The sequence below is a fragment of the Jaculus jaculus genome, chromosome 3, assembly GCF_020740685.1.
Source record: "Jaculus jaculus isolate mJacJac1 chromosome 3, mJacJac1.mat.Y.cur, whole genome shotgun sequence".
In the NCBI taxonomy this organism is placed as follows: Eukaryota; Metazoa; Chordata; class Mammalia; order Rodentia; family Dipodidae; genus Jaculus; species Jaculus jaculus.
The window spans coordinates 100,602,740-100,629,157 of NC_059104.1; the positions used below are offsets into that span (position 1 = coordinate 100,602,740).

General features: G+C 41.3%; 1 protein-coding gene across 8 annotated transcripts in view; it reads left to right on the forward strand.

Moving 5' to 3' along the window:
• Cadm1 (cell adhesion molecule 1) overlaps positions 1–26,418 on the forward strand; it is a 371,074-nt gene that overhangs the window by 302,640 nt on the left and 42,016 nt on the right. For 5 of the 8 annotated variants that reach the window (XM_045144994.1, XM_004666445.2, XM_004666446.3 and 2 more), the window contains exons 4-8: positions 80–217; positions 2,469–2,627; positions 14,018–14,117; positions 17,607–17,779; positions 23,064–23,144. In XM_045144994.1, coding sequence (XP_045000929.1) covers positions 80–217; positions 2,469–2,627; positions 14,018–14,117; positions 17,607–17,779; positions 23,064–23,144 — 651 coding nt within the window. The remainder of the gene's footprint in view (positions 1–79; positions 218–2,468; positions 2,628–14,017; positions 14,118–17,606; positions 17,780–23,063; positions 23,145–26,418) is intronic. The other 3 variants (XM_004666447.2, XM_004666449.2, XM_004666450.2) reach the window with 1 other exon arrangement.

Genomic DNA, 26,418 nt, shown 5'->3' on the forward strand with positions numbered 1-26,418 from the left:
GTCCATTTCTCTTGCTTGGTAGCAGTCTGATGTCAGACATGGACCTTGTGTTCATAAAGCCCGTGTGTTTCATTTGCAGTCCCTCCACGTAACCTGATGATCGATATCCAGAAAGACACTGCAGTCGAAGGCGAAGAGATTGAAGTCAACTGTACTGCCATGGCCAGCAAACCAGCCACCACTATCAGATGGTTCAAAGGGAACAAGGAGCTCAAAGGTACAGTGCAGTGTAGTAGTGAAATAGCTGGCACTCAGTTTTAGCAAGGAGGCCTTTGTTGGAAATTATACGCAGATACAAAAGTATTCATCCCGACATGGTTTATAACCAATTGCTAAAAACAGCTGAGGCCAAAGCATAACAGCTTTTATTGTTTAAATGCATGTCCTCATTCTGTGGTTTGAGAGTTTCTGATGTATCTGTTGCTTAGCCCAGAGAGAACCTAATCTGGAGACAAGATCCCTCCAGGCCACGAAGAACTGCTGTGCAGGACAGCCGTGAGCTCAGGCTAGCTGCCCCTGCACCTCAGGCCCCGCTGCTCTATGCAGCTCTTTGCCTCTGTGCTTCAGAACACCAGTCATAGTGGACTTTGAACTCACAAAGTTCTAATGGTGTGTTTATTTTTGATAATTTCATACATGTGTATAATGCACTGTGATCATACTTGCACTCCCCATTACCTTCTCTTGTCCCCTTTCCATGCCTGTTTATCCTCTTCTGTGTCTAGTTACCCTTCTAATTGCAGGTCATTTTGGAGAGTTGAGGTGACCCACTGAGTTTAATTGGGGTTGCTTACATGAGCACGTGTGGTGAATTATTTATAGAAGTAGGGGCAGCTTACCAGTGGTTTACTGCTGAAGAACCTGACTGCCCCGCAACCATTAACTGCCTTGGCTCATGGCGAGGCTGGGGTGCTTTTTAACTCCTCTCCCATCCATAATGGAATGTCATAGTCCCTGTGTGCAGTTTTAAAAATTTCAAGTCATCCTGACATTTACTGCCTAGGTTGCATTTACATTTTCCTGCAAGGTTACAGTAGAAGATCAAGAGTTTTATGTTAATGGTGAATTTTTAGGAAAGTCCCTGGCTTGGTGGTGGCACTACTTTAACCATGCCCCAAGGGGCTGTTCCTCGGCAGGATGTCCTGCCAGGTTTGACTCCTGACTACACAGTCCCTGCCACCTCAGCAGTTGAATTAGATAGACCACAGTCTACCCAGCTTGACCATGTTCTGTGGGTTGTCTGTCCCATCTTGCGTCTGTCAGCCTTCGGGTTACTTTCTTTTCCAAGGTGCCCTGAATGTTGGGCTGTGGGCAAAGGACTCAAGAGCTGACCTGTGTTTTTCTGGCAGAAATCCTAGCCATGGGCCTCAGCTTCCTCTAAATGGGATGATAGTAATACATATGGGCATCTGATGAAGCTGAAATGAGTGAATATTTGCAAAGTTTAAGCTAGCACCTTGGCCAAAGAAAGTGCTGTGTGTCTGCTTGGTAAATAAATAAGTAGTGTGAGGAAGAAAAGAATCAGCCCTTTTAGAAAGGTGACATAGAAATCTATATCTGGAAATAGAGAAATCTATATCGAACAGCTTCAGTTTCCAAGAGGTTGTTCTGTTTTAATCTCCTATTTCCTCAGTATAGTTTTGGAAGGAAGGAGTTTCTCATTTCCCCCTGCTTTTCTGTCTAAGTGAACTGAGCCATTTAATGTGTCCCGATAAGTACAAAACATTAAAAGAAAGTTAATGGTGTGCCATGTTCCTGGGAGCTCTGGGTGCAGGAAGGGGCTGCCTGGGTCTATTCATTCCCTCCGGAAGCCTCCTCCCTTCTTTTTTTTGGGTGTTCTTGGATGTGTCTCTCTTCTGGCCAGAAGCCCGATATCTTACTTCGCTCTAGCCCACTGCCACTGCAGTTCTGTGGTCTTCCAGAAGTCTCAGAGTTTAAACATTTCAATTACAATTTCAATTATGTAAATCCATTTAGTTACTTTCCCTCTTAATTGTTGATGATGGGGGTAGGCAAAGGGGGTTGTTTATATCTCTGCTGCTGATTGAATTACTTAGGGGATTTGGATGACGTCCTGGAATTTTTAAACAGCATGACAGCCTTGTGGATATTTCAAGCTCTGATGATTGTAGGGGTGAAAAGTGCTTTTTCTCTTCCTCTTTCTAAATCCCTTGTGTGGCCAAACATCAAAGAGGCTGGACTTTCAGTGGACATAGCAGGGGGTCCTAAGATAGAAGAAACATATGTAATATAGTTGAGTAAAAACAATATGTATTATTTGGGGGTGGAAATACGTATTACATACTATTCTGCAAGACCGAAGAGCAGAAGAATAAGGGCAGTAATCATTTTGGCAGGATCTCATCCACAGCCTGCCCTTGTCTAAAGGACTGCCATCACATTGACTCAAATAGTACTGGCAGGGTAGGGGAGAAGCTGAGGATCTTGATAAGTCTTCTCTCCTGCAGGCAAGTCAGAGGTGGAAGAGTGGTCGGACATGTACACTGTGACCAGTCAGCTGACGCTAAAGGTGCACAAGGAGGATGATGGGGTCCCAGTGATCTGCCAGGTGGAGCACCCTGCCGTCGCTGGGAACTTGCAGACGCAGCGCTATCTGGAAGTGCAGTGTGAGTGACCCAGCGTCGTATGGGGAGGGCACGGCACAGCAGTTGCTTCCAGGCTCTTTGGAAGTTGTTCATTGGAGGCTTTTTTACATGTAGATGGTGGAAAATAACCAAGGGTCATATTACTTAATGCTGCCATATTACAAAGTGCTAGTGAGGATGTGAGGCCATCGCCCAAAGGTGGAACTAAGATGATTCCAGTCTGCTTTAACATCTGATGTCAAATTAATTACTTTAAGTGTAGACTGTCATCATTTCTGGGCCGATTCAGAATGTAGGGTAATTCCCTTTCCAATATCATCATAAGCACCAGGTTTTTAATGGGGAGTATTTTATTCCCATTTCATAGTAGGATTTGTTTTTTAATTGCATGTTCCCTTCTATTTTAGCTTAAATTATAGCAATGAGTTGAAAGTCAAACTGGGATCAGTGCCATGTCTTGATGGCTTCATCAATAAAAGCTATACTGTATGAGTGAGTGAGTGTCCCCTTACTGTGCCCTATAGATTAGATATGTTTTTGCATGTAATCCTCAAGACCCTTCTGCTTCAGAAGAAAAAATAATAACTGGTTTTTATACAAAACTCTTCTTGGCCCAAGGTTATGGCCAAGTTGCTACCTTCTCTCTTGTTATCAAAGGTTTCTGTAGTTGGGCTTCTGAAAAATCCCAGTTGACACTTTAATCTGCATAGTGAAAATGTTACATGGGTTTGGGTACAAGAGCATGATTAGGAATCTGAAGGGGAAAAAGGCATTACCAACTCTGGGGATTCATGTATTGGAATCCTAGGCCACTGTAACAATAGAACCGCAGGCTTGTTGACTTACCACAACAGACATTCATTTCTCAGAGTTCTAGAGTCTGTAATTGAGCTCTTAGTTGACTCATACTCCCTACATAGCCCTGGGAAAGAGTCCTTCTATGCCTCGTCCAGGACCAGGGTGCTGGGAGTTCCTGGAGCTGATTTGGGGTTTCCTACATGAGCATGAGTCAAACATTATTTACCTGAGTAAGAGCAGCTTACCGGGGAATACATCACTTACAAAAGCAACTCTCACAAGGACACTTTGCATTGGTATAGCGCCCATCCAGACAATCCAGAGCACTGCCATCTTGAGAGCCTTAGGTTGATTGGATTTGCAAAGACCCTTTTTTTCAAGGGATACTGAGAACACATTCACAGGTTTCAGGGATTAGGATATGTCTTTGAAAGCTATTATTCAAACTATAAACTCTTTGTCACCTCATTTAATTGCCTGAACAAAGCAGGTGGTAGAGAAAGTTGCAAATCGTTGTGTATAAGTGACCATCCCATCCCAACCTTTTCATACCCTGTGAGCTTGGCTCAGTTAAACATTATATAATACAGGTTTTCTTGCTAATTCATTTTGTCTACTTCATTATATAGCTTCATTATGAGCATCATGCTTATAATTTTCATATCACTAAAACTATTGTGCTGTAATGTCCCTATAATGGGAAAACAGAAATGATCAGATATTATCTAAATTGGCAGATAGTAGATTTCTTGTGACTTTGTTAATATGTAATTCATTTAAGCAAACTTAATATCCATTAACTTTCCTTGTAGGGGCCCATTAGCTTTAATAATACATTAGTTCCTTTGTGAGTCCTGAGTAGATATTCACCCAGTTTCAACCCCAAAACTCTTGCAGTAGTTTTCCAGACTATCCAGAGCTTAGACCATTTGGCCTCTCCCATTTACCAAATTAGCTTCACTACTAAATACACACTGTTTCCAGCAATGCACCTCCAGGACCTTGTAACGATGATCCTTTGCCTTGTTTTTGCTGTCCATAGGTTCAAGAGAAATTTGTCCTTCTTAGAAAATGGACAAGGTTCTGTGTCTGAATCATTTGGCTCCAATCTAACCAAGTGCTGCTGGCTCCTCCCTGCAGGAAGGTCAATTTAACACCCTCCAAACTTGAATCTATACCTAGTGAGCATTTCAGGTCTTACTGTGCCCTTCATAATCAACACTGTATTTGACTAAACTTAAGTCATACAGTTTATTCTTGATATAATCTCTTTTAGTTTGTTGGACTATATGTAGGGGAAATTTTTGTATAAAGGAAGGTTAAGAATTACAGAGCTCTGTATGATTCTGAATGGGAATTCAGGGGCTGGATTGAAGTCACAGGTAAGGCTATCAGTGCTCAAGAATGTCACCTTGAAGCATTGCTCCGTTTAAAGCCCATGGAGTCAGCCAGGAATTCTTTAGTAGTGTCTTCAAACAGCAGCAGCTATGTAATGTCAAAAGCCTTCTGCCCCTGAGGCCTGACGCATGTGGTAATCCGGCCCGGTTCTTACTAGCCATACCCAGCGGTGGTGGTTGCGCACCATTGCCTCATATTAGCCCATTTTCTGCAGACAAGTGACACCATAGGAAGAGGAAGATTTCTGAGTGCACGGGATTCTTTATCATTTGTTCAGGAGCCAGCCTGTGTGGGCGTTGAGTTATTGAGGACACCTGTGAGGAGTAACATTACACTCGTATTTTAAAACTGACTCAAATCCCTAAAGTCTCCTCCACTCTTAACCTTTATGGGATCACTGATCCCTAAAAAAAATCCTTTAATAGCTATTGACCAGGAAAAATGAATAAAATCGCAGCTAGCACATTTTGCTTATGATCTAAAGAGTTCATTTACCTCTTTAGAGTTTTCACAACTTCATTAGCCACTTATGAGACCCAACTTCCTTAAGCCCACCCCTTTATTGCTTTAACCTTACCAGGATCTATGTAATAATAGCTAGAGAGCTGGAGAGATGGCTTAGCAGTTAAGGTGGTTGCCCACAAAGCCTAAGGACCCAGGTTCACTCCCTGGTACCCACATAAGCCTGATGCATAAGGTGACACATACGTCTGGAGTTTGTAGTGAATGCCCTGGTGTGCTCCTCTCTCTGTGTCCCTCTCTTTCTAATGAATAAAAATCTTTAAAAACTAAAAAAAGGCTGTAAAATTATAAATATATCATTATTATGTGTAATAGTCTTTCCTTTGTCACCTAAGAAGATTTGTTTATATTCTGAGTAATAACTGTCATTACCATGAAATATCAAGCCCTTCACAAACCCAGCATTCTACCCTGGGTAAATAAGGTGACCTCGAGCAAATTAACCAGATTTGGGAACTGGTAAGTATCCTCAGTTGGTTTCACACTGCATCATTTTGATCATTGAAGGTCTATGGGAACATTTCTTCATTTCTTCTCAGACAAATGAATGTCAACCAGGATGTAAGTAGGGTTAAGTGACCATTGGTAGAATTCTGTAGAAGTTTTACATATCCTTTCATACAAACAATGCCCCAAGGGAAATGAAAGAATGGCAGTCTGCATTGTACGCCAGTGGCTAGCCTACTGTAAGTATGACAGAGAAAAAAGGGACGAAGGCTAAAAACAAAAAAGAAAGAAAAGGGCACACTTCTGTAAGATGGTGTGCCTCCGTGTGTAGATGACAAGGCTTGAGCTGTGGCTAGAATTGCTTTTGTCTTGTGGATTCAAGCCCTAATTAATTGAACCAGTATTTTTCAGTGTTTGTTTGTTAGTACCCTTATTTGTGCTACCAGGAGAAATTGTTGTGCCCAATTATGTGAAAAATCAGCCAGATGTGTGTGCTGTCATACTTTTAATAATGCTTAAATTTTGGTGAGTACAGATATTAATTGTGTAGTATGCATTGAAGTGATTAACATCAATGTAATTTATCATCTGGAGATTTCTGAACATAAATAAATGAGTTGTTTTGTTCAGCAAGGTGTTGACCCTTTCAGAATCAGTGAATTAAAGTCTCCCCCCTTTCCTTTTTATTATAAATATGAAAGGCACCACAATCAGCCAAGTGTTCAGTTATTTGATTTTCTGGGGCATTAGCCGCTCTTGTTTGTGACATTTCCCTGTTGGGTGCTCGTTTGCAAGCTCATTAATAAGGTTTTCTCATAGGAACGTTGCCGGGAATGAAGAACATACAGTAGGCCTCTTACTTTGCTAGCTTTCACTCCAAGACCCAGCAAGGGTACCGCAGCAGCATGCAACTAAATGTTTAAAACAGAAAATAATTATGTTCACAAAGCTAGAATTCAAAGCTCTGTTTTCTTAGATGTTACACAGAGAACAGTTTTGGCTTTTTAATGTGCTGAGCTATATGATCCTTTAAGTCTTTCTGTGCATTTTTTTCCTTGCAAATGCTCTATAGGTTGCCCAGATTTACAACGCAGTTGATTATACCTGAGCAGGATGCAATTGTAGCATGGCCAGTAGAGCTTGAGGTATGAGGAAATGCACTCTTGTCAAACAGCAGCCTGTTTAAACGAGAACAGTTCACTGTCTGCCTGCTGAAAGAAAACTGTCTAAATAGCATCAAGGTGGCAACACATAGCGACATAAGCTGGGATTTCAAAGGGCTGCTGTGACCCTCCATATGAAATTCAGAGTATTGTGCAGAAAGGAGGAGAGCCTTCCTCTGGATGCAGGCTAATGTGAGCTCTGGAATTACTGCTGTGAGTCTTTGATTTCACCCATCATAGTCATGTTCTTTAAAATGTTTTACAAGAAATCCTCATTTTGTGAGGGGTGTGTATGTGCTTGTAAAAAAATAAATAAATAAGAGCTAAGTCATGAAAGACAGAATGAAACAAAACCTCTAGAACGGAGTGTTTGGATGCCTCCCCTGCTCTGATGATCATCTGACAGTTAATCGTGTACGTAGGCATCATTTCAAAATGAGTTTTATTGACTGGATGTAGCCAGGTTTTTATAAATCTATATTCCTGTTCATCCAAGGTCCAAAGAAGGGTAGATTTTTTTTTTTTAACATTCCCTCAACTGGTGGAAAATTGGGCATTGAGGAGATGATCAAAACTTGTTCTTTTTCTGTAACAAAATAAATGTTTCTCTGGTATTGATAGTACCCTGCAGTGAAGGAAGAAGTAAAACCTGGAAATCGGAATCTCTTTCTTGTTTGGAGTGAAGGTTAAGACTTAGCTCCAAGAGCAGCTTCTCTGTTAAATTCTCTTCCCCATCAATTCTGTTCCCAGGTTGTCTTCAAAGCAAAATAGCCTTGTTTCCACATTGGGCATACTTGTCTCATCCCCACCATCTTTGAAACAAAACACTCATCACAGGATCCAAGTCGGCAGGAGGCTTAGTAGCAAGTAGCCAATATTCCTAAATGCTAAGAGTGAGCATTAGGCCAATGGCATTGCAAACAAGACTTGGTTAATCCTTAAGGAACAGGCCTCTTCCTTCTGCCATCTGCAGGCACACCCTGAAAAGAGGCCTATTCTACTTCTCAGTGACCTAGCATGTTTATAAAAGACAGGTCTGTTTTGCTTATTAACATCCAGAATTCACGTGGTGAAACTGGTCTTCGAATGTACACTCTTCACTTAATGATTTTTTAACTCAAGATCAGGATTTTACTCTGTAGAAGGTTAAATGGTTATGACACTGGCCTCTGAAAATCTGGAAAGAATGGTCAAACAAAATATTCTGTTGTGTGTCCCCTAAGATGTCACTTTGAGATATTCCAGAAATGTCAGATAGATAGTTGATAAAATGGAAGTCCCTCCACCAGAGCTCGGGCTGATCCTCCAGTGTGAGCAGCTGGCCTGACCTTCCAAAAGAACAACAGTTATCTTATTTAGAGAGTCAGGATGGATTCAGGATCTGTTCTTCCTAAAGTCCATTTCCTGTCATTGCTTCACTTCTAATTCACTTACTCCTTCCTTTACTCCTTCTGGTAGCTGTGTTTCAGAATGCCTTATGTTTGCCAGGCATTGGCAGGTAGTACTTTTTTAAGTTACCTGAAATTTATAAACTAAACAAAACCTCCCTCCTTATAGAGTAGCACTCTTAAGCTTCCAAATGGTGAAGATTGCATCAGTGGTGTGGGTAAGTCCTCTGTAAATATAGCCCTATTGGCAATAGAGCCTTTGAGAGTATGGAATCAAATTCAGTGCTTTGAGTTAGCAGTAGTTTTAATGTCCACAAAATAGCATGCACATTTCAACAAGAGAAACAACATTCTAATGTGCCACATGGTCTTTGGTCCATCTCACTCCCACTAGAGTTGACTTGTCCCCCTCTTTTTGGGTTTTTGAGGTAAGGTCTAGCTGTAGCCCAGGCTGACCTGGAATTCACTCAGTAGCCTCAGGGTGGCTTTGAACTCATGGCAGTCTTCCTACCTCTGCCTCCCACGCCCAGCTGACTTGTACTCCCTTAATAACACATCCCTCCTTAAGTGGTATAATTGATTATGGAGTTTTCTTGGTGGTGGTTGATTTTTTAAGTAAAGACCTCCTTCCATAGACCAGCCTTTACTGGAATTCACACTATAGCCCACTCTGGCCTCCAGCTTAGGGCAATCCTTCTGCTCCAAGAGCTTAGAGAATACAGTCATGAGCCACCACACCCAGTTAGGAAGTATAATTTTAAGTGCTATGATTTGTGTAGCACATGTGACAGTAGGAGGTCTTTTTACCTTGAAAGCAAACAAAATAAACTATAGGAAAATTAGTCATGAATGTCTTAGTACAATAGAAAGCAACAAGGACAACAAAGAAATGTTTTTTCAGGATGTCCCCTTTCACCTCTCTGAGAGTTCTCACACTGTCTGTCCTCCAGCCCGGCTCAGTCGTCTGTAGATTCTCACTTTAGTTCAGACAGCTCCAGACTACTCCATACTGCTGTAATCCTCCATAACTGACAGAGACTTCAGTCAGTGCTTCCTCCAGGCCCCAGTGCACAGAGGCTAACTAACCCAGGCCTTTACTGGGCCATTCAGGCACCATCTGAGCCAATACTGCCCTGAGCTGTCCCTGCTAGTACTTGAAACTAGAACCCTCCATCCACAAGTGTGGATGCCCATATTTGCCTAGTTTCTGCATAAGGCATCAAAATGAAGTGAGGAACGTGGAAAGCTCGGGTCCTGTTCCACATACAGTTGCAGGTAGAGATTTATAATCAAGCCCTTGTAGTCAGCACATCAAAGAACATTAGGATTGAGGATGCTGGGAAGATGGTAAGTGATTGCCAAGCATGAGAACCTAAATTCAGTCTTCAGTCCCCACATAAATACCAGGCATAGGGGCAAGGACGCATCAACCCAGTACTGAAGAGGCAGAGACAGGGATAGAGAGATTGCTCGTGGTTAAGACACTTACCTATAAAACCTGGCAACCTGAGTTCGATTCCCCAGTGTCCATGTACAGCCAGATGCACAAAGCAGCACATGTGTCTAGAGTTCCTTTGCAGTGGATAGAGGCCCTGGCTTGCCCATTCATCTCCTTCTCTTCTATTTCTCTTTGCAAATAAATAATAAAAAATGTTTTATAAAAGTGCTGGGCATGGTGGCACATGCCTTTAATCCCAGCTCTCGGGAGGCAGAGGTAGGAGGATCACCATGAGTTCGAGGCCACCCTGAGAATACAGAGTGAATTCCAAGTCATTCTGGGCTAGAGTGAAGACCCTAGCTCAAAAAAGAAAAAAGAAGAAGAAGATACCCTACACACATACACATGTAAAAGAAAAAGAATATTTTCCATGATTTAGACATTCTCTGGGAGTAAGAAAAGGTAGCAGGTGCCTCTAGGACAATAGATCTCTACCAGGATATCAAGACAACCCCCCATCAACCCTAGCTCTTCGTCTGCACTCTGCTGCACTGTAAAGGTGACACCCAGTCCAAAGGAAACTGAAAAGCATCTTTGTAAGTGTTTTCAACAAAAAAAAAAAAAAAAATGCCTAGGCTTGATGTGTTAGTGTTGAAGTCCAGAGAGAAGACTGTACCTCTTCATTTACATAGGAAATTGAAATACAGGTTACAGAATCTTGAGTTTCATCTTCTGAAAAGATCATAGAACGTGGTGCAAGGTCAGACTGGCATGAAATCAATTGTAATCTGCCAGCAAGCCATTCAAACCCTCTTTAAGAGTTTCCTTTTATATTTTCCCCTTTATAGCAAGAGCAAAGTACATTTAAAGAAAGTCTCATCAAATCAGAATGCCTTTCTAATATTATTTTTTTAATTGGTTGCTACTGTAGTGTGACCTAAATCCTCCTGGTATTTAACCCTCTGTGCAACTTTGACTGATGAACAAATTTTGTCTGCTGTAGCAGTCTTGCTAAGTGTTGTTTATAGGGTTTAAAAAAATTACAGTGTGTTATGAAAACCTCAAATCCTGCCACCTAATTGATTGGCTGTTGCTGATGCCATCCGTATAACTGTAATGCTTCTTAAGTGCATGGGCTTCACTCTTCTTATTTTTTTATATAGCAGTCCCATTTTATAATGACATTAAGCCATTCTGAGCAATATATTTCTGTACAGTTGCTGCACTTGGGTAGAGAGTGTCATTTGGCTTTTAGCCTTGTGCCTTACAACACCAACTGAGGCATAAAATGACCCCCCAGAAAATGTACTAGGTTTTACCTCATTACTTAAAAATAAATCTTAGGAGTCTGGTTCAGTTTCAGAAAAGATTTGGTGGGTTATAACATTTGATTTATGAACATAATTAAAATATAAATGATGAGCTCTGGGCTATTCAATCAGCCATCTGGATTGTTGGATATTTTCACATACTTATACTGTAGTCAGAATCTTCCTGGGAAAATCTAGTGTCCCCCACTTCTGAAGGTATTAGTGGAACCCCGGTATTCCTGTACCACCTGTTGGGGATACTTCAGTTCCTCAGTTAGGACAAAGGAAGGGGAAAGAGAGTATGTTTTTAAGTCCTCCATGCCCCTAGGAATAGATGTTGGCACATAGACCTTGTTTGGGTTAGAGGAGATGAAGATAGCCCAGCTGCCCATGGTCAGACAATATGCCCATAAATACTGCATGCGTCAGTGAAGGGAGCAAACTTAATGTTTGCCTTTTCTGCCAGCCATTACGGGAACTGTGGCAGCTGAACCTCTGTATAACATAGTGAGTATTTCTCCAGAAATCTACAAAGTGAATTGGGAGGGTGGGTGATCAGAACTGGTGGTGTGTTTTCTATGGCTAAGTAAATGAATTTTCAAAATAAATTCCAGGTCTGGCCAGCCCTTCCTTATTGTTCCTGATTTATGTGCATAATTGACAACTGGGAAACAGCTCATTAGGACATTAAAAAAACATTTAAATAAAACAAAGTCAGTGGTGCTGTAGAGGCAGGGTAGATTAGATTTTTCAACACTATTACTAAATGGAAGCTGAGCATATAAAACCCTCAGTGCACTGCATTAGAAAATATACTCTTTCTGTTTACTTGTAAACAACAGAAACTTTTTACATAGGCCAGCAAGCTTTCTGATTTTCCTTAATGGGCCCAAGTCAGCAGTGCGTTAACAATGTAGCCTTTGTGTGGATTATGGATTTACCTATAAGGAAATGTTACATTTGGGCCAAATTTGGGCTCTAAGTTTAGTTTTGGTGTAAGAATTGTTTTGGTGTAAGAATGACAAAGGTCCCTTAACTCAGATTTCTATAGTGCTATTTGATTTTCAAGTACTATTTGTTTGGTTTCTAAGAATTATTAGGTAACAGGTCTTTTATTATCTGTGCATTTAATAGCATACTCTTCTTTCATACATTTTGATTTTTATTTTTTAAATAGATTTCACCAAATAGCTAGGAACTGACATAACTAAAAATAATAGATAGGCACCCCATGATTGTGTTTAAGATGTGGCCTGCAGCTCTAAACTAGGGTACCCAGAGCTTTTGCTTCAGCCCAGCATCTAGTTTGAGTTCAAGGTCACCCTGTTTGTCTTATGTAAATATTTATGCCTTTCTTTAGTAATTGCATTCCCAATCCCCTTGTCAGGATCCTCACCATTTTGCTTTTACTTTTTAACATTTTCTTTGTCAACATGTCCAAGAAATGGGCTGTGTTACTTGCAAGGGTCAGCTGCAGCTTTGGGGCTTGTCAGCTTTATGTTGTTTGAAAATTGGCATAGCTCCTTGGAAAGTAGTGCCACTTCACAATGGCGATGCACGCTAGTGGGTATCCAAGGGGGCTCTTTTAAAAGGACTTAAATGTCATGCACTTTTCAGCGACATGAGAGAAAGATCTGTGATAGGAAGGAGACTATTAAAATGCACCTGGCAGCAGCTGTCCCCAGTGAAGGCGTCCTGTCCATAGTGGTGTGCGAGTGAGATTAGTTGAGCCTGGCCATACTTCTGTCTTCTCTCTATTCCATAGGATGAATGCTAATGAGCTCACCACTGCTTGTAAAAGGCCAAGTGGCTATGGGTTAGGTGATTTGATTGTGAAGGAAAGTAAAACTATACTAATTGTTTTGACCTTTCAGCCAACTGATGTCTTGCCCTCTCACACTTAATACTCTTGGGTATATTTACAAAAATGTGCATTTACAGATCCTCAGAATTAAATGAAAAAGAATAGAAAAAAATAGTTTCATTCAGGTTTCATTTGTAAATGTATGTATTGGTACGGTACATGCCATTTCTAAGCACTTCTGTTTCCCTCCCTGTTCACTGACTATACCATCAGTCACTTCTGATACCCACACCCCAACTCACTAACAAGCACAGTTCTATTAGAGATTAAAAAAAAAAAAAAAAACTTGTGTCACTTTCATAAAGACATCATGGTATTAGGAAGCTGTACTTGACTCTGATTATTGACTGCTGCTGAGAAATAGAGTTTGTAGTCAGAAACCCATTTACAAGGCATTCTAGAGATGGCTCTCTCTGTCTTTGCCCTTGGATTAGCTGCTTTGTTCTGTGGGCGCCAGTTCTCATCCCTAACACTGCTGAGTCCACTACCGATGGCGAGTCCCGGGATAGCCTCTGAATAGCAAATGTCAGTTTCCTTTCTTCTGTTGTGTTCATACTGAAATGTGAGTTTCTGTTTGGAGACCTCCTTTCCAGGTCTCCTCTTCAAACTATTTGAGTGGAATTCAGGGAACAATTTGAAAGCAAGAGCAGAGAAGAGGCAAACTTATTAATATGCAGTGTCACAACATATTGTCGCATAGTAATAGATGATATATGATAAAATGTATCAATTCTGAGCACCACAAATATCTGGCTTCACCTCAGCATGAAGGCAAATGAGTTTCCTTGAGCTTGACTGAGTATGGAGATAAACTTCAATGTAACAAAATGTATTTCACAGGAAATGTTTGATGTGGCGCAGTTGGCTTATGAATCTCTTATCTATTGGAGGTTCACTCCTCAGAGTTATTAGTCAATTTAATTTGAGCAAATGCCAGGATTACTAAGTAATTAGAAGGATGTTACCGAAGGCATGCGGAAGGGGAGAAGTGCTAGGAGCGTGGGGTTTGTGGCAGTAATGTGAGTCAGGTTTTCCTGATGATATCATTTGCTAAACATTTTACTTTGTGTTGCTGTCACGCAGATAAGCCTCAAGTGCACATTCAGATGACTTACCCGCTACAAGGCCTAACCCGGGAAGGGGATGCGCTTGAGTTGACATGTGAAGCCATCGGAAAGCCCCAGTAAGTGCTGAAGGCCAAGGTTGGCAGAGGGTCATGGACTGTAAATGTCACAACACAGAGATGTGCATTCACAACTCATCAGCTTGTCACCTGTCTCCTGCTGCAAGAAGGATGGAAGATTTTTCAGAAAATGAGGACTATTCAATGAGAGGAGGAATAGCTCTCTAGGGTTCTTAATGGTCAGATTTGGGAGAAAGATCATGTCAGCTTAGATTGAAATTTTATGGTCATTAACATGATTGTCAGGGCTATTTTCTCTCCCATATAAAAAATACTCCTAGCCAGGCATGGTGGCGCACGCCTTTAATCCCAGCACTCAGGAGGCAGAGGTAGGAGGATCGCAGTGAGTTTGAGGCCACCCTGAGACTCCATAGTGAATTCCAGGTCAGCCTGGGCCAGAGTGAGACCCTACCTTGGAAAAAAAATGAAATAAAATTTGAGCATGCCCACCATGTAATGAGGTATGTGGTACTACCTGTGGTCTTGCCTCAGCTGCAAAGAGGGTTTGCAGACTCAGATTAAATTGCTGTATTTAAGGACTGGAATTTGTCCTGCTGTTAGTTGTGCGTCTTGCTCCCTACAAAGGAGGTGTATTATTTTCCCCTATGAAATAGTTAATCCAGCGTCAGTCAGAGCCACGCGTCTCACTGCTGACACGGCTGCAGAGCTCCAGGGCTGGGTTACGACCAACACGTTTCTGTTTGCTTTGGAGAAAAGAGAGTCTTTCATATTTCTGGTAAAAAATTGTTTTTTAACTCTTTCTTAAGGAAAAGCCATACCAATCCATGGAATCATGAAATGGAAGACTAGGTCAAGTTAAGATTCAGGGTACTCAAAGGTTGAATGATACCCAACTAAAACATAGCATTGAGCTCCCTCTACTGTCCCTATGGTATTTTTTATTTATTTTTATTTTTTGCACCAGGAGTTTTACTAACTCCCTATGGTCATCACTTTTCACATAAAAAGCTTAGAACATCTTAACAGAGCTTCCTTCCAAATCCTTGGAAAGAATTTTCCCTTGGTAGCTAAGGATGTGAGCAATGCCAAGAGCTCATATGCACTCACACAGGGCCTGGCTAACCCTTCCTGTTCTGTGTTTCTGCCTTCCCTGTTTCTGTATTTGCCCCTCCATGGACCAAAAGAGCCTTCCCTCTGCCTTAAGAGGTAGTGTTCTCAAGACGCCCTTTAGGAGGTGCAAGGTGGTTCTGGTTTCTTATTGTTTGTTCAGTGTTCCCAGGTTGTTTCTGAATACTGCACGTTTTGAGTTCTCCTTTTCTCTTCCAAGCCCTGAAACAAAGATTCAGATCTTTCTGGAAACTGTTGGATTTATGCCCTAAGTAGTAGCTTACCTTACATCCAAAACAATCCAGTAGAGGGGCAAAACAAGCCTCAGGGGTCTGTGGCTACTCGCGGCCCTGATAGTCACATTTACACTATACAGCTTGATAACCTATATTTTGCTTCTGGGTTTTTTTTTGTTGCTGTTGTTTTGTTTGTTTTTTTTTTTTTTTTTTTTCCTGAAGAAGGTACGGTATTCAATTGAATGTGCCGTGGGGACAGTAAATTACACGTTTCCTTCAGGACATTTATGCCAGAGAGGGTATTTGTTTGTTCCTCTCAAATAGGAGCGGGTACGTGGCTGTGTGAGCAAGCACGCATTACTCTGAAGCTATCCCTCCTAGCATATTACCTATTTATTTTCTCAAGAAATTGCATACAATAAAAATGGTAATTTAACTTGCCATTAAATGTTGTGAATATTCTCCGCACTTATCCCCACTGATTGTTTCAGCTGTCAAGCAGCAGGACATTAGGTCTGATTGCCAGGCAGACCCATTTGCCACTGCCTTACAAGGAGGACATATGCAATACTAATTTTTCAATAATTTTCTGGGTTGTGGTGACAAACCCATGTGTAATTAAAGAAAAACTGTAACTTCACACTTGTTTGAAAACTAGAATGCTATTTGACAGGGCTAACTCTAGTATCCGTTCATCATTCAGAATAGGTATCTTGTCATTCCTAGAGGTAGTGGTAGGAAATGAAAGGGAAATTACTTGTGCATTTAAATCTCTGTTATCCTGCCTTTCAAATAAAAGTTTGGGGATGTGGGTCTAGCTCAGTGATAACAATGTTTGCCTAGCATGAGCAAGGCTCCTGCCTTCCGTCTTCAGCATTACACATGCTCACCACACAAAAGAGCAACAAAGGTTTTCAGGTATACTCTTAGACATGCCCTTGATTCCATAGGAGGTTGAGGGAGACACCTCGAAGACCAGAAGTTTTCAAGTTCAGTGAGTTTGAATGGTACTTGGTGTGTGTGCATTTTTCCCTCCAAAGCATCTTGTGAATTTTTATCTTAATAGGTATATTAAGATGTGTGTGGTATTTTTAAATCACTAAAACATGTTTCTGGTAAGCAGTTTACCTCATTGGACCTCAGGAATCTACATGGAGATGTACTCCATTAACCCAAAAGTGTAGTTGCTGGCAAAGGGGCCACTGGACAAGGTGATCAGAGCCAAATGGCACTTTAGGTGGGGAGAATGAAAGGTGGTTTTTCAAAAAAAAAAAAAAAAAAAAAGAAAGCTAGCTAGCTAGCTAGCTGGGCATGGTGGCACACATCTTCTTTAATCCCAGCACTCAGGAGGCAGAGGTAGGAGGATTGATGTGAGTTCGAGGCCACCCTGAGACTACATAGTGAATTCCATTGTCAGCCTGAACTAGAGTGAAACCCTACCTCGGTGGCACAGATTTGTAATCCTAGGACATAAAAGGCAGATGCAGGGGGTTTACTGAAATGTCAAGGCCTGCCTGGTCTACACAGTGAGTTCCAGGCCAGCCAGAGCAACAAAATGTGATCCTGGCATACAATGAACAGTAATGAAAGAAGGATGGTGATATCGCTCATGGTAGAGCAAGCATGTGTATGGCCCTGAGTTCAACCCCACCTCCCACAGGAAAGAAGGAAAAGCGGAAGGGAAGGATTAGAGCTATTCAGGTGTGGCAGTCCAGTTCTTTTGCTATAACAATCTATTTAAATGTTACAAATGGCTTCTAAGTAAGCAAATGTTTGATGTGTTAGTCGCCATGAGATTAGTGCATGCATCACTAGCTAAGGCCTTGCTTTTCTTTCTAATTAATGAGATGATTAACAATGGGTGAGCTCTGTCCTGCCTGAATTGGTGTGAAACCACACAGCAGGGCATAAGAGTAGGTCACACTGGTTTTATTTTCTCACTTACTGAAAATGAATTAGAAACCGTGACTCCTGCTTCTCAACTGTTGAAGGTTCCTCAACACCTAACCATGTTTATTTTTAAAACAATGGAAATTGCATGTTTGTAATTCAGGTATCAACAGTGAGTCCTTGTTAATGGTGTCACCTTGCATGTGCTTTGTTTGGTGCATGGGTGAGAGGTTGGATGTAGATAGCTTAGTGCGTAATAATCAGGTGGCTTGTCATTCTTCCCTTCCCTCTGCAGGCCCATGATGGTTACTTGGGTGAGAGTCGATGATGAAATGCCTCAACATGCTGTACTATCTGGGTCCAACCTGTTCATCAATAACCTAAACAAAACAGATAATGGCACGTACCGCTGTGAGGCTTCCAACATAGTGGGGAAAGCTCATTCGGATTATATGCTGTATGTATACGGTACGTGAGACGATCAAACACTCTCCCACTGTCATCCGCGTGTAGCTGCTATTTGGTCAAGTTAAAAACCAAATACCGCTTGGTTTCCTTCAGAGCTTGCAGAAGCCTGGCTTGAGGTGGACCCTGTTATTTCTACTTGGGCAGCAGAGAGTGTCCTCCTCTCCCTCTAATGGTGGGGTTTCCTAGTACATCAGTCTCTGGCCATGGCAAGGTGGAGAGCTGTCCTCAGGCACAGGCTATGGAGATTATGTTAGAAGTAGTGACTGAGAATTTCAACCTTACCAGTTCATGGCTTTCAACTCAAGAAGTTTATTCCCAGTAGTATTTTCCTATGATGCCTGGGCTAGTCTTTCTCCTGCTTTGATGAGCTGAACTATCTTATTTTCAGCCCGAAGCTATTAAATTACAGAAGATGCTGCAAGCCAGTAAACACTCAGAACAAATCCAACCAAGGTCCTTGCTAGCTCCTGAGACTACCTATGACTTCTGCTTTAGACACAAGTGCCACCTGTTTAAATTGTCATGTTTTCTTAATCAACATCTTCCCACAGGGTTGTTAAAGTATTCCATTTATAAGCAACAATTATGTACTGGGCATCTACTATGCCAAGCATTTCCCATGTATATCTTGCTGGTTTTGTATATGTCAAATACTCCCTATTTAGCAGATGAGTGAACTCCCTTAAAGTTTATGCTATCAGGTTGAATCTCTTCAGTCTGATTAAAAAGTCTTGTTAGTTTTATGCCAAGAAAAAGTCATGAACTGACCTGACACAGAATGAATAACCAGAAGCGTTAAAAGTCCAGTGTTAGAGCTATTTGAATATAAATGAAAGGCACATCCATGTCTTTGTGTTAGCAGTGTAAATAACCCAAGTATATGTGAATATATGCATAGGCACATAAATTATACATATCGAATATTCATACAATACTATCTTAGAACCTGGGCATGTTGTTTGTGAAGAAAACAGGAGAGCCAGCTTTAATCAAAGAGAAGCATGTTTTATACAGATCTAGATGTATATTAACATATAGTCCTTAGTCTATACCTGAGGATCTTGTTTTTCTTTTTCCCTACTTGGGGGGGGGGGCACAGCACTGAATTTAGAGAAGACTAACTTCTAGAACTTCCTATACAGAAGTGGGCAAATTGCTTCTAAAAGCAGAGCCTGAGAGGTAGGGGAACTAACTCCTGGTACCCTCATCCCAGAAGTGGGCTAGCTGCCTCTAAGCAGCCTGAGGAGAAGGGAAGCTGAAGAGAAGTTTAGTTTAAGCCATTAGTAAACCTGCTGCATCTGCTGTCACTGCTGCTCTGTTTCTATGGCTGTGGCTTCCTCGCTTTTGCATACAGGTCCTCACTGGCACCTTTATCGAACAGCCAAAAACCAGTAAAGTGAACAAGTAGTGCACTGCATAAGCAAAGGGTAAGCAACTTCTGACCTTGGATAATCCTTAAACACTTGTTAAAGGAAGGGATTTAGGGGTATGGACTGATGGACTCTGCTGATCCTGAACACACATACACTCTGGTCATGAGAGCAATGGCATTGAGCCCACCTGTTGCCTTTACCAGATCTGTGGGACCACAGCTACTGAACTTGTTGTCTCCAGTGCTATGATCAGCACTTCTTATGCATGCATGTTTGTTCTGAGTCAGGAGTCCAACCAGGCCTGTGAGGAAAGGAGCATAGCTTAAGATTGGTCAGCATCTCTAAACATTGCTTGTCAATATTCATCTGTGCTGCGCAGGCCAAAGGTACAACAAGGCAGAGGAAGGCTGGGCACATTACTTTAAACAGGTGAATTACACAGTTGTAAGATTAACGTTAGAGAAAGTTACAAGTAATAATATCTCAAAGCAATAATATCATAAAAGTTATTTGTAAGGTCTGTAAGAAATATTTCCACTTATCTCCCATAGTTTAGCCCCACAGTTTGTTCTGTAGTTCAGTCCTTCAATTTTTCCCTTAGCACAGCACTAAATTAAAAGATATAAAATCACTATTTGTAGTCTTCTGGAGTATATTTTCTTTACACACTGCCCAGTGAATGTCATCAGTAGTCCCTTCATGGATAAAGTAATTCTTCCCAATGGGTATGGAAATCCATGAGAAGTAAGAACAGGGCACAGGGCTCCCCATTTCACTGGCAAAGCACAGCCCTACCTCTGTTCCCTTGTTCAGTTGAGGTAGACGGTACATTTCTCTCTTTACTTTTGCATGCACCTCTTTCAGCCCAGGGTTGAAAGCCTGGTGGGAGTGTCCCTTCATGTGGGTGCTCAGGATTATCATTAGTCTAGCTCCTTTTAGAAACTTTAGATTACCAATAACACTGATTTCTCACTCTCTAGTGTGCTTCTCTGAGTCAAAAGACCAGACCAAGTTATTTGGGGAAAAACAACAGTTTTGGTTCATTGTACCTACTAACATGTATCTTAATACAACGAGCATGTTAAAGGTTGTTGAACAGATATATTTGAGTACTTCGGGACAGTAGCTCGTGGCTAGCCTCTGTTGAATGCACCCTATGACAACAGTGTCCCACACCTGGTCTCATCTGCTCTTCATAATGACACCGTGATCTAATCATAGTTGTCAGTTGTCACCCCATGTTACAGATGATACAATGAAGACAGGATAGAGCACACAACTTTGCCTGAGTTCACAAGGTTACCAGATACGTTAATAAGGTCACAATACAGTGACTCCAAAGTCCATTGCCAAGTAGGTCTTTTAATCTCCTCTGATTCTCCCTGCTTTCCAATGGACCAGTTCCCTCCAAAATAAGATCAGCCTCCAGACCACACATTTAAAAACCAAGAACTACAGAAGCCCAAATGTTTAGGCAAACACACTACATATATATGTACATCCCTAACCCAGGATGTTCTATTGACCCTCCTCTAGGGATGTGATGGGTCTATTCTAGTAGCAGTACTTGTGATTCACGCACCAGCATACAAAACCAAAAAGTATCCTAATATTTTGGGAAGGTGATGGGCAAGTTTTCTTTCTAAAATATTTATGGTACACTCCTGCAATTGTTGAAGTATTTTATAAAGTAAAAGTTGATATGCTGCCAATATTTTTAATTCTTTGGGAGTAACATATATTTGGAGGGCCTGGCTTGCTAGAGCCTGAATACTAGTGGATTTTGTTCTGTTAGCTGCTATGTGTCAAACAGAACTCATTCGCTCCAAGTCTGCATTTGTATGTTGTGATGCTGCACACTGACCCCAAGCCTCTGGCAAACAGGCTAGCACTCTGTCACTGAGCCACCTCCCCAGCTTTCTGTGTTCCTTAAAAGATGTCCTCACGTTTCTCTTACTCCTAGAACTGACTTGAGCATGGATGTTTCACCTAATCATGGAATCTAATGTCTGCAGATTACTTGAGCCAGGTGTGAAAGACAAGAGCTGCCCCAGTAGTGATGAAGATAATTGAAAGGACCTGATTTTTCATAAAGTGAAAGGGACTGGTGACCTCATTTTCACTTCTGTCCCCTTGTTAGCCTTGTCTCTGTTGGTTCATAATCATGACTTCAAATCACATTCCCATTCATTCTTAGCATGCTCTAGACATTATGTGTTTCATGCCATGACATTGAAAAATAGGTGCAGAGATGGAATTACAGTCTTAGCACAGGAAGTCTTCCAGGGTCCCATAGTCCTTTTCAGTGGCAATACTGTAAACGAAACAAAAGAGAAAAATCACATTCACCATTGTCAGTGCATAGTTCAGGGCCTTTGGCTGGTTTTTCTGTGCTCTCATGGCAGACCACATGCAGGTGTGTTCAGAGGTGATCCCAGGTCATAGAATGCTTCCTTGCCTGTGCTAAGGAGTGAACCTAGTACCCTCATCCTGTTCTTTTAAAAAGGTAGTTTCAAAGTATGAGTTTAATCATTTGTACTTCTTGGAGAAGAATGAGATTTTATTTATTTATTTTTGGATGGAATTCTTTTCGGACTCAGGAGGCTACATTAAATAACACTTTAATCTGCTTGTCAAGGAGGAATGTCTCTTAAAACCTAGCATCATTTGCTGTTGGTTCTTTCTTATCAAATTCATATAAGTCTGTTTGTGGGAGAAGCAATTTGAGAAGAAAATTAAAACCTTTGATTATTAATCGGTGGTAGGAATCATTTTATGTAAACCTGAGAACCAAAATAGTTCGTAAACTTTCAGGACATTGTGCCAAATCCAGTGTAAAGGTGCAATATATAATTAAAGTTTTGATGTATTAATTAGACAATCCGAGAGCTCACTTGAAGATAAAAGGACACCAGATGTGTCAGGGAAAAAGTTGACGTGCTTTAGATAAAATTTAAAATCAAAAGCCTTCAAATCGTCTTATGCTCTATTATAGCAGAATGATTGCTTAGTTCAAAGTCTTGCTGACAATTTAACATATTCAGTTTGATCATTTGGGCTTAGAAATTTTTTCCCTTCCCTTATCCCCAAATAATTTTTGAGATGATAGAAGAATATATAGTATATCAAATATCAGACAGACTTCTCTCTCAGGCTCCTGGCTTTGAGGGTCAAACCTCATTTATATTTAGCTCTCTTGTTTACAAGATGGAAAATGTTCTTTCAGTTTTATCATTGTGGTCCACTTAGGTCAAGCTTTTAACATGAGCAAAGGCAACTTATTAATATTTATAAGTTGTAAAATTTATTGACTTTTAAAAAATCAGATCTCAGTAAAATCTCACATGCCTGGATCTTGATATTTCGTGGTGACATTCTCTTCTCTTTGTATTTATTATGAGCACAGAAGTAGTTTTCCTTCCTGCTGGGATGTATTGATGGAGAATAATGAAGTTAGCAGTCATAGAGAGCAAGTGTGCAGTGCCACGTTCATCCTTGGCTCACACAGCCCTTTAAGCATAGCGGCACCTCCCCCTCTTTCCTCCCATCTGTGAAAGTATAAGTGAAATGACAGCCATTGTCCCTTCTTAGTGCTGAGGTGACCTAGCCTTACCTGTAAGATCTGGCAGGGGTGGAGAGTCACATGCTTAGCTCTCTCCTCACTTCTCTACTTCACATCTCATCTGTAATTCACTTCATTAATAAGAAAGCTATTCTTCCTTTCTTAGCTTTTCCAACCAAGGCTTTGGAGTGTGTTATAAAACCTAAATCTTCGAGGGAAAAGAACTTTTGGTTCTAAAGGGGAGGTCATCAAGCAAACATCTCAATGTCTTCATACCTTTGTTTTGTCATTACTGATCATTGTTGTGTTCAGCATTGTGGGTTTGATTTTCCGTTTTTTTTTTATCCAGATCCCCCCACAACTATCCCTCCTCCCACAACAACCACCACCACTACCACCACCACCACCACCATCCTTACCATCATCACAGGTATGGTACCTTCATTGCCATTGAAAATGTCCTAAATGTATATTGTCTTTCTGGTGTGGATTTTAAAAGGCCTAAACATTCCCTTTAAGTCCTGAGGATTTAATTGATCCTTTATTTTGGAACTCCAAAGGCACTAGACTACACAAGACTACAGTCTTGAAGTAATCTTATGGATCTTGGAACTCTTTAACATCTAAGCGTTTAGCAGTAGATCAGATACTTTGCAGCATATGCATAAAGGAATTCTTATTTAAACATTACGATTCAAAGCAAAGCACTAGGGAAATGACAGCGTCTCTTCTAGGGAACCCACTGATGTCTCCTGCATGGCCACAGCTGATGAAATGGTAAGTATCAGCTGTGGATCGTGTCCTTGTCTGAAATTTCATCTTGATGCATACAAAAAAAAAAAAATGCACACACCCACACATTGAAAAATACAAGCCTACTTGGGCCTCACTGTTGAATGCATTGTCATCCTCCCTCCTCTAGAGGTCGCCTGCTGGCAGCACAGCTGTGGGGCCTGTTGCCTGGACAACCGCAGCAATCAGGGAGTCATTATCTTTTCCATGCTGAGCACTCATGTGCACCGCCTCTCCTTTCTAACCATCGCTGAGGGCAGGAGATGGGGCATCATGACCTCTCCCCTCTTTCCACGAATCCAGAGGCTCTCATAGGGCTCAGTGTTGCTTGGTTGGGAGCCCTGGAATTTCTTCTTTTTACAAGATAGGAAACATAGGTTCTACCATGTCAGGTTGACATGGATGATATTCTTAAAGAAGGCCTTCCCCAATCACTGTTTCCAGGTGTCTACCACAAGAACATGCACAAGTGATTATTCTAGGAAAGTGGAAAGGTCTCTTGCAAAGGTGACTTTTCCACTTCAGTCTGTTAAACTGGCAAGACTGCAAGAACTCTCTGAACTGTGTACCCTGACATTTCATCCCTGGACTTCTTGGTACACATTGCATATCTCATCAGTCCTCTTTATACCTAAAATCTGGCAGCTGGCCTGCATGGCTTCTGGAGACATATTCCATTTGTACAAAAGTTGGTGAGAAGATAAAGATGACAAAATGGAAAGTACTCAGTGAAGGAGGCCTCATCAGCTGCTGAAATAGAACAATTGATTGTCTAATCTTAGTTGTCTTCACTTTTCTATTGCAGTGGAACAGTGAAACCTTAAGTAAGCCACCACTGAGGATCTTCCTAAATACTGGTCACAAAACCATCAGTGCCTACCCTGAATTTAAACCTCCTGCAAATCCATCAGTTGGCTTTTATGTCTCCCTCTAAACCTGACTCCATCTAGAAGATCTGCTTCCTAATTCTTGTCTGTGTGCTTCTGCTTTAGCTCTGTTAGTTCTTGCTGCCTCCTAGTGAGACAATACCTCACACCTTTCTGTTTCATTCATAAGCATGTAGAAGATGCCCTCCTTCCCAACTTGGACTTCCAGAACAGCCACACTGTCAACCCTTCGTACTAAGAGCTACGTTTCTCATCTCTTACCTAGTTAGCAAGCTGAACTAGGCCTGCACTATTAATTGGCTTGTTTTGCTGGTGGTGCTTAGGGTGAAACCTGGGCATCTAGTCGACTAAGCAAGCACTCTACAGCTGAGCCATATCCTCAGCCCTTTAGGTTTGTACTCCTGTAACCAGGTTTTATAAAGCTTCCTGTAAAAGGTCCTTTAGATGTCAGGATAAATGACATCCCCCAGTTGTGCATATGTCAAGCCTTAAGGCCAGGCCATTAGCAGTATGCATTGCCTTTGCAGAGGTTGTCTGGGTATTGATTCGGCCTGTACACCTCCTGTGGTGGAAGTTTCTACTTGGGTACCTATCCAGGCTTACATGTGAAGGTAATCAAGAACTTATGAACTCCTCATATAAACATCCTATTTCTCTTAAGTATGAAGCACTTTGTGTGTGTGAGTGGCCTGTTCTGTAGCTTAGGTATATTTTTAAGACCTTTAGCATTCCCCGACCATAGCCCCACCCCCAGCCAATACTCAGAAGTCAGCTGAGTCTCTTCATTTCACACTTCTAAATCCTCACTCCAAGGACCTCCTCCTCATCTGAGATCCCCAAACATCTGCGACTCATTGTTATCATATTTATGACCGTGGAGATTCCACTGGAGAAGGAATCATGAGAATGAACAATGATGTAATTCTTCCTGCATCAAGGTGTCTTTGATAGGAACTTGTCTTTGCTTCTGTCTCAGCTGCTGACCTCACAGCTCAGCCTAACATGGGAGGTTCTCATAGGTACACTTTGGACTCTGAATGTGAGTAGCTGAATTCTTTCTACACACCAAATGCCAAGATCCTCACTGGCATATCCAAGACTGATTACACTAAAATTGCTACTAAAACAACACTGTGGGATCTACTGTCTTAGTACATGTAATCTTACAGGCGTACTTTGTCTTAAAAAGCAGACCTTGCCCAGAAAGTACACTTGTAGAATTGAACATTTGTTCCTTTCTCCAACCAGATTAAAGGTTACAGAGTTGAATGATTCCATGTCCCATTTTAAAGGTCCAGGCTATCCTCTAGATTTAGATTGGTTCCTAAAAAATCTTCCAGACTGAATTCTGACAAATGGATAGCTAAATTAATTTCCACTCCTTTTCTCTCTAGCACTGTTTGGTACATTACAGCCACCATTAGCCTTAAAAGCTTCCACAGCCAAATTCAGTGACAGTAACATAAAGCCAGAGCTTTAAAAAGGAAGAAAAAGGGGCCCATAGTCACCTATTTCTTTTCTCCCAGTCAAATGTAATAACTGAAACCCATTCCCCAGGTCACAGTTTCATTACCAGAAAAATGTACAAATGCAATAGAAAAATATTTTTAAGCTCAAAAGGTCATAGTTGGTTTCTGACTTCTCTGAAAGGAAGTGTTCCAGAGCTTTCTTTTATCTTCTGTAACCTGGATAATCAAAATGTTCCCCTTGTTAGGGAGGCATTCTGTCCCAAGTTACCTGACTCCCTCAAAACAGGTTAATGCTTCATATTAGAGACCCTTGAAACAGGATTATATACCCACTCCAAGCCCCTCTTTGTTCCCCCTTAAATTATAGTCTCTGCCCCCTGTCTGTCCTGCTTGGAGCAGGTCTAGTGACGTATGTGAGGACATATCCAAGGGTAGCCCTGGCTAGGAAGAGACTTCTGCAGTATATAAAGTATTAGAAGATCTAGTCACTGTGTCATCCTGCCTTTGAGCATAGCTGTGGCTTTGCAACTAGGAAGTAAATGGTATCATCCAAATC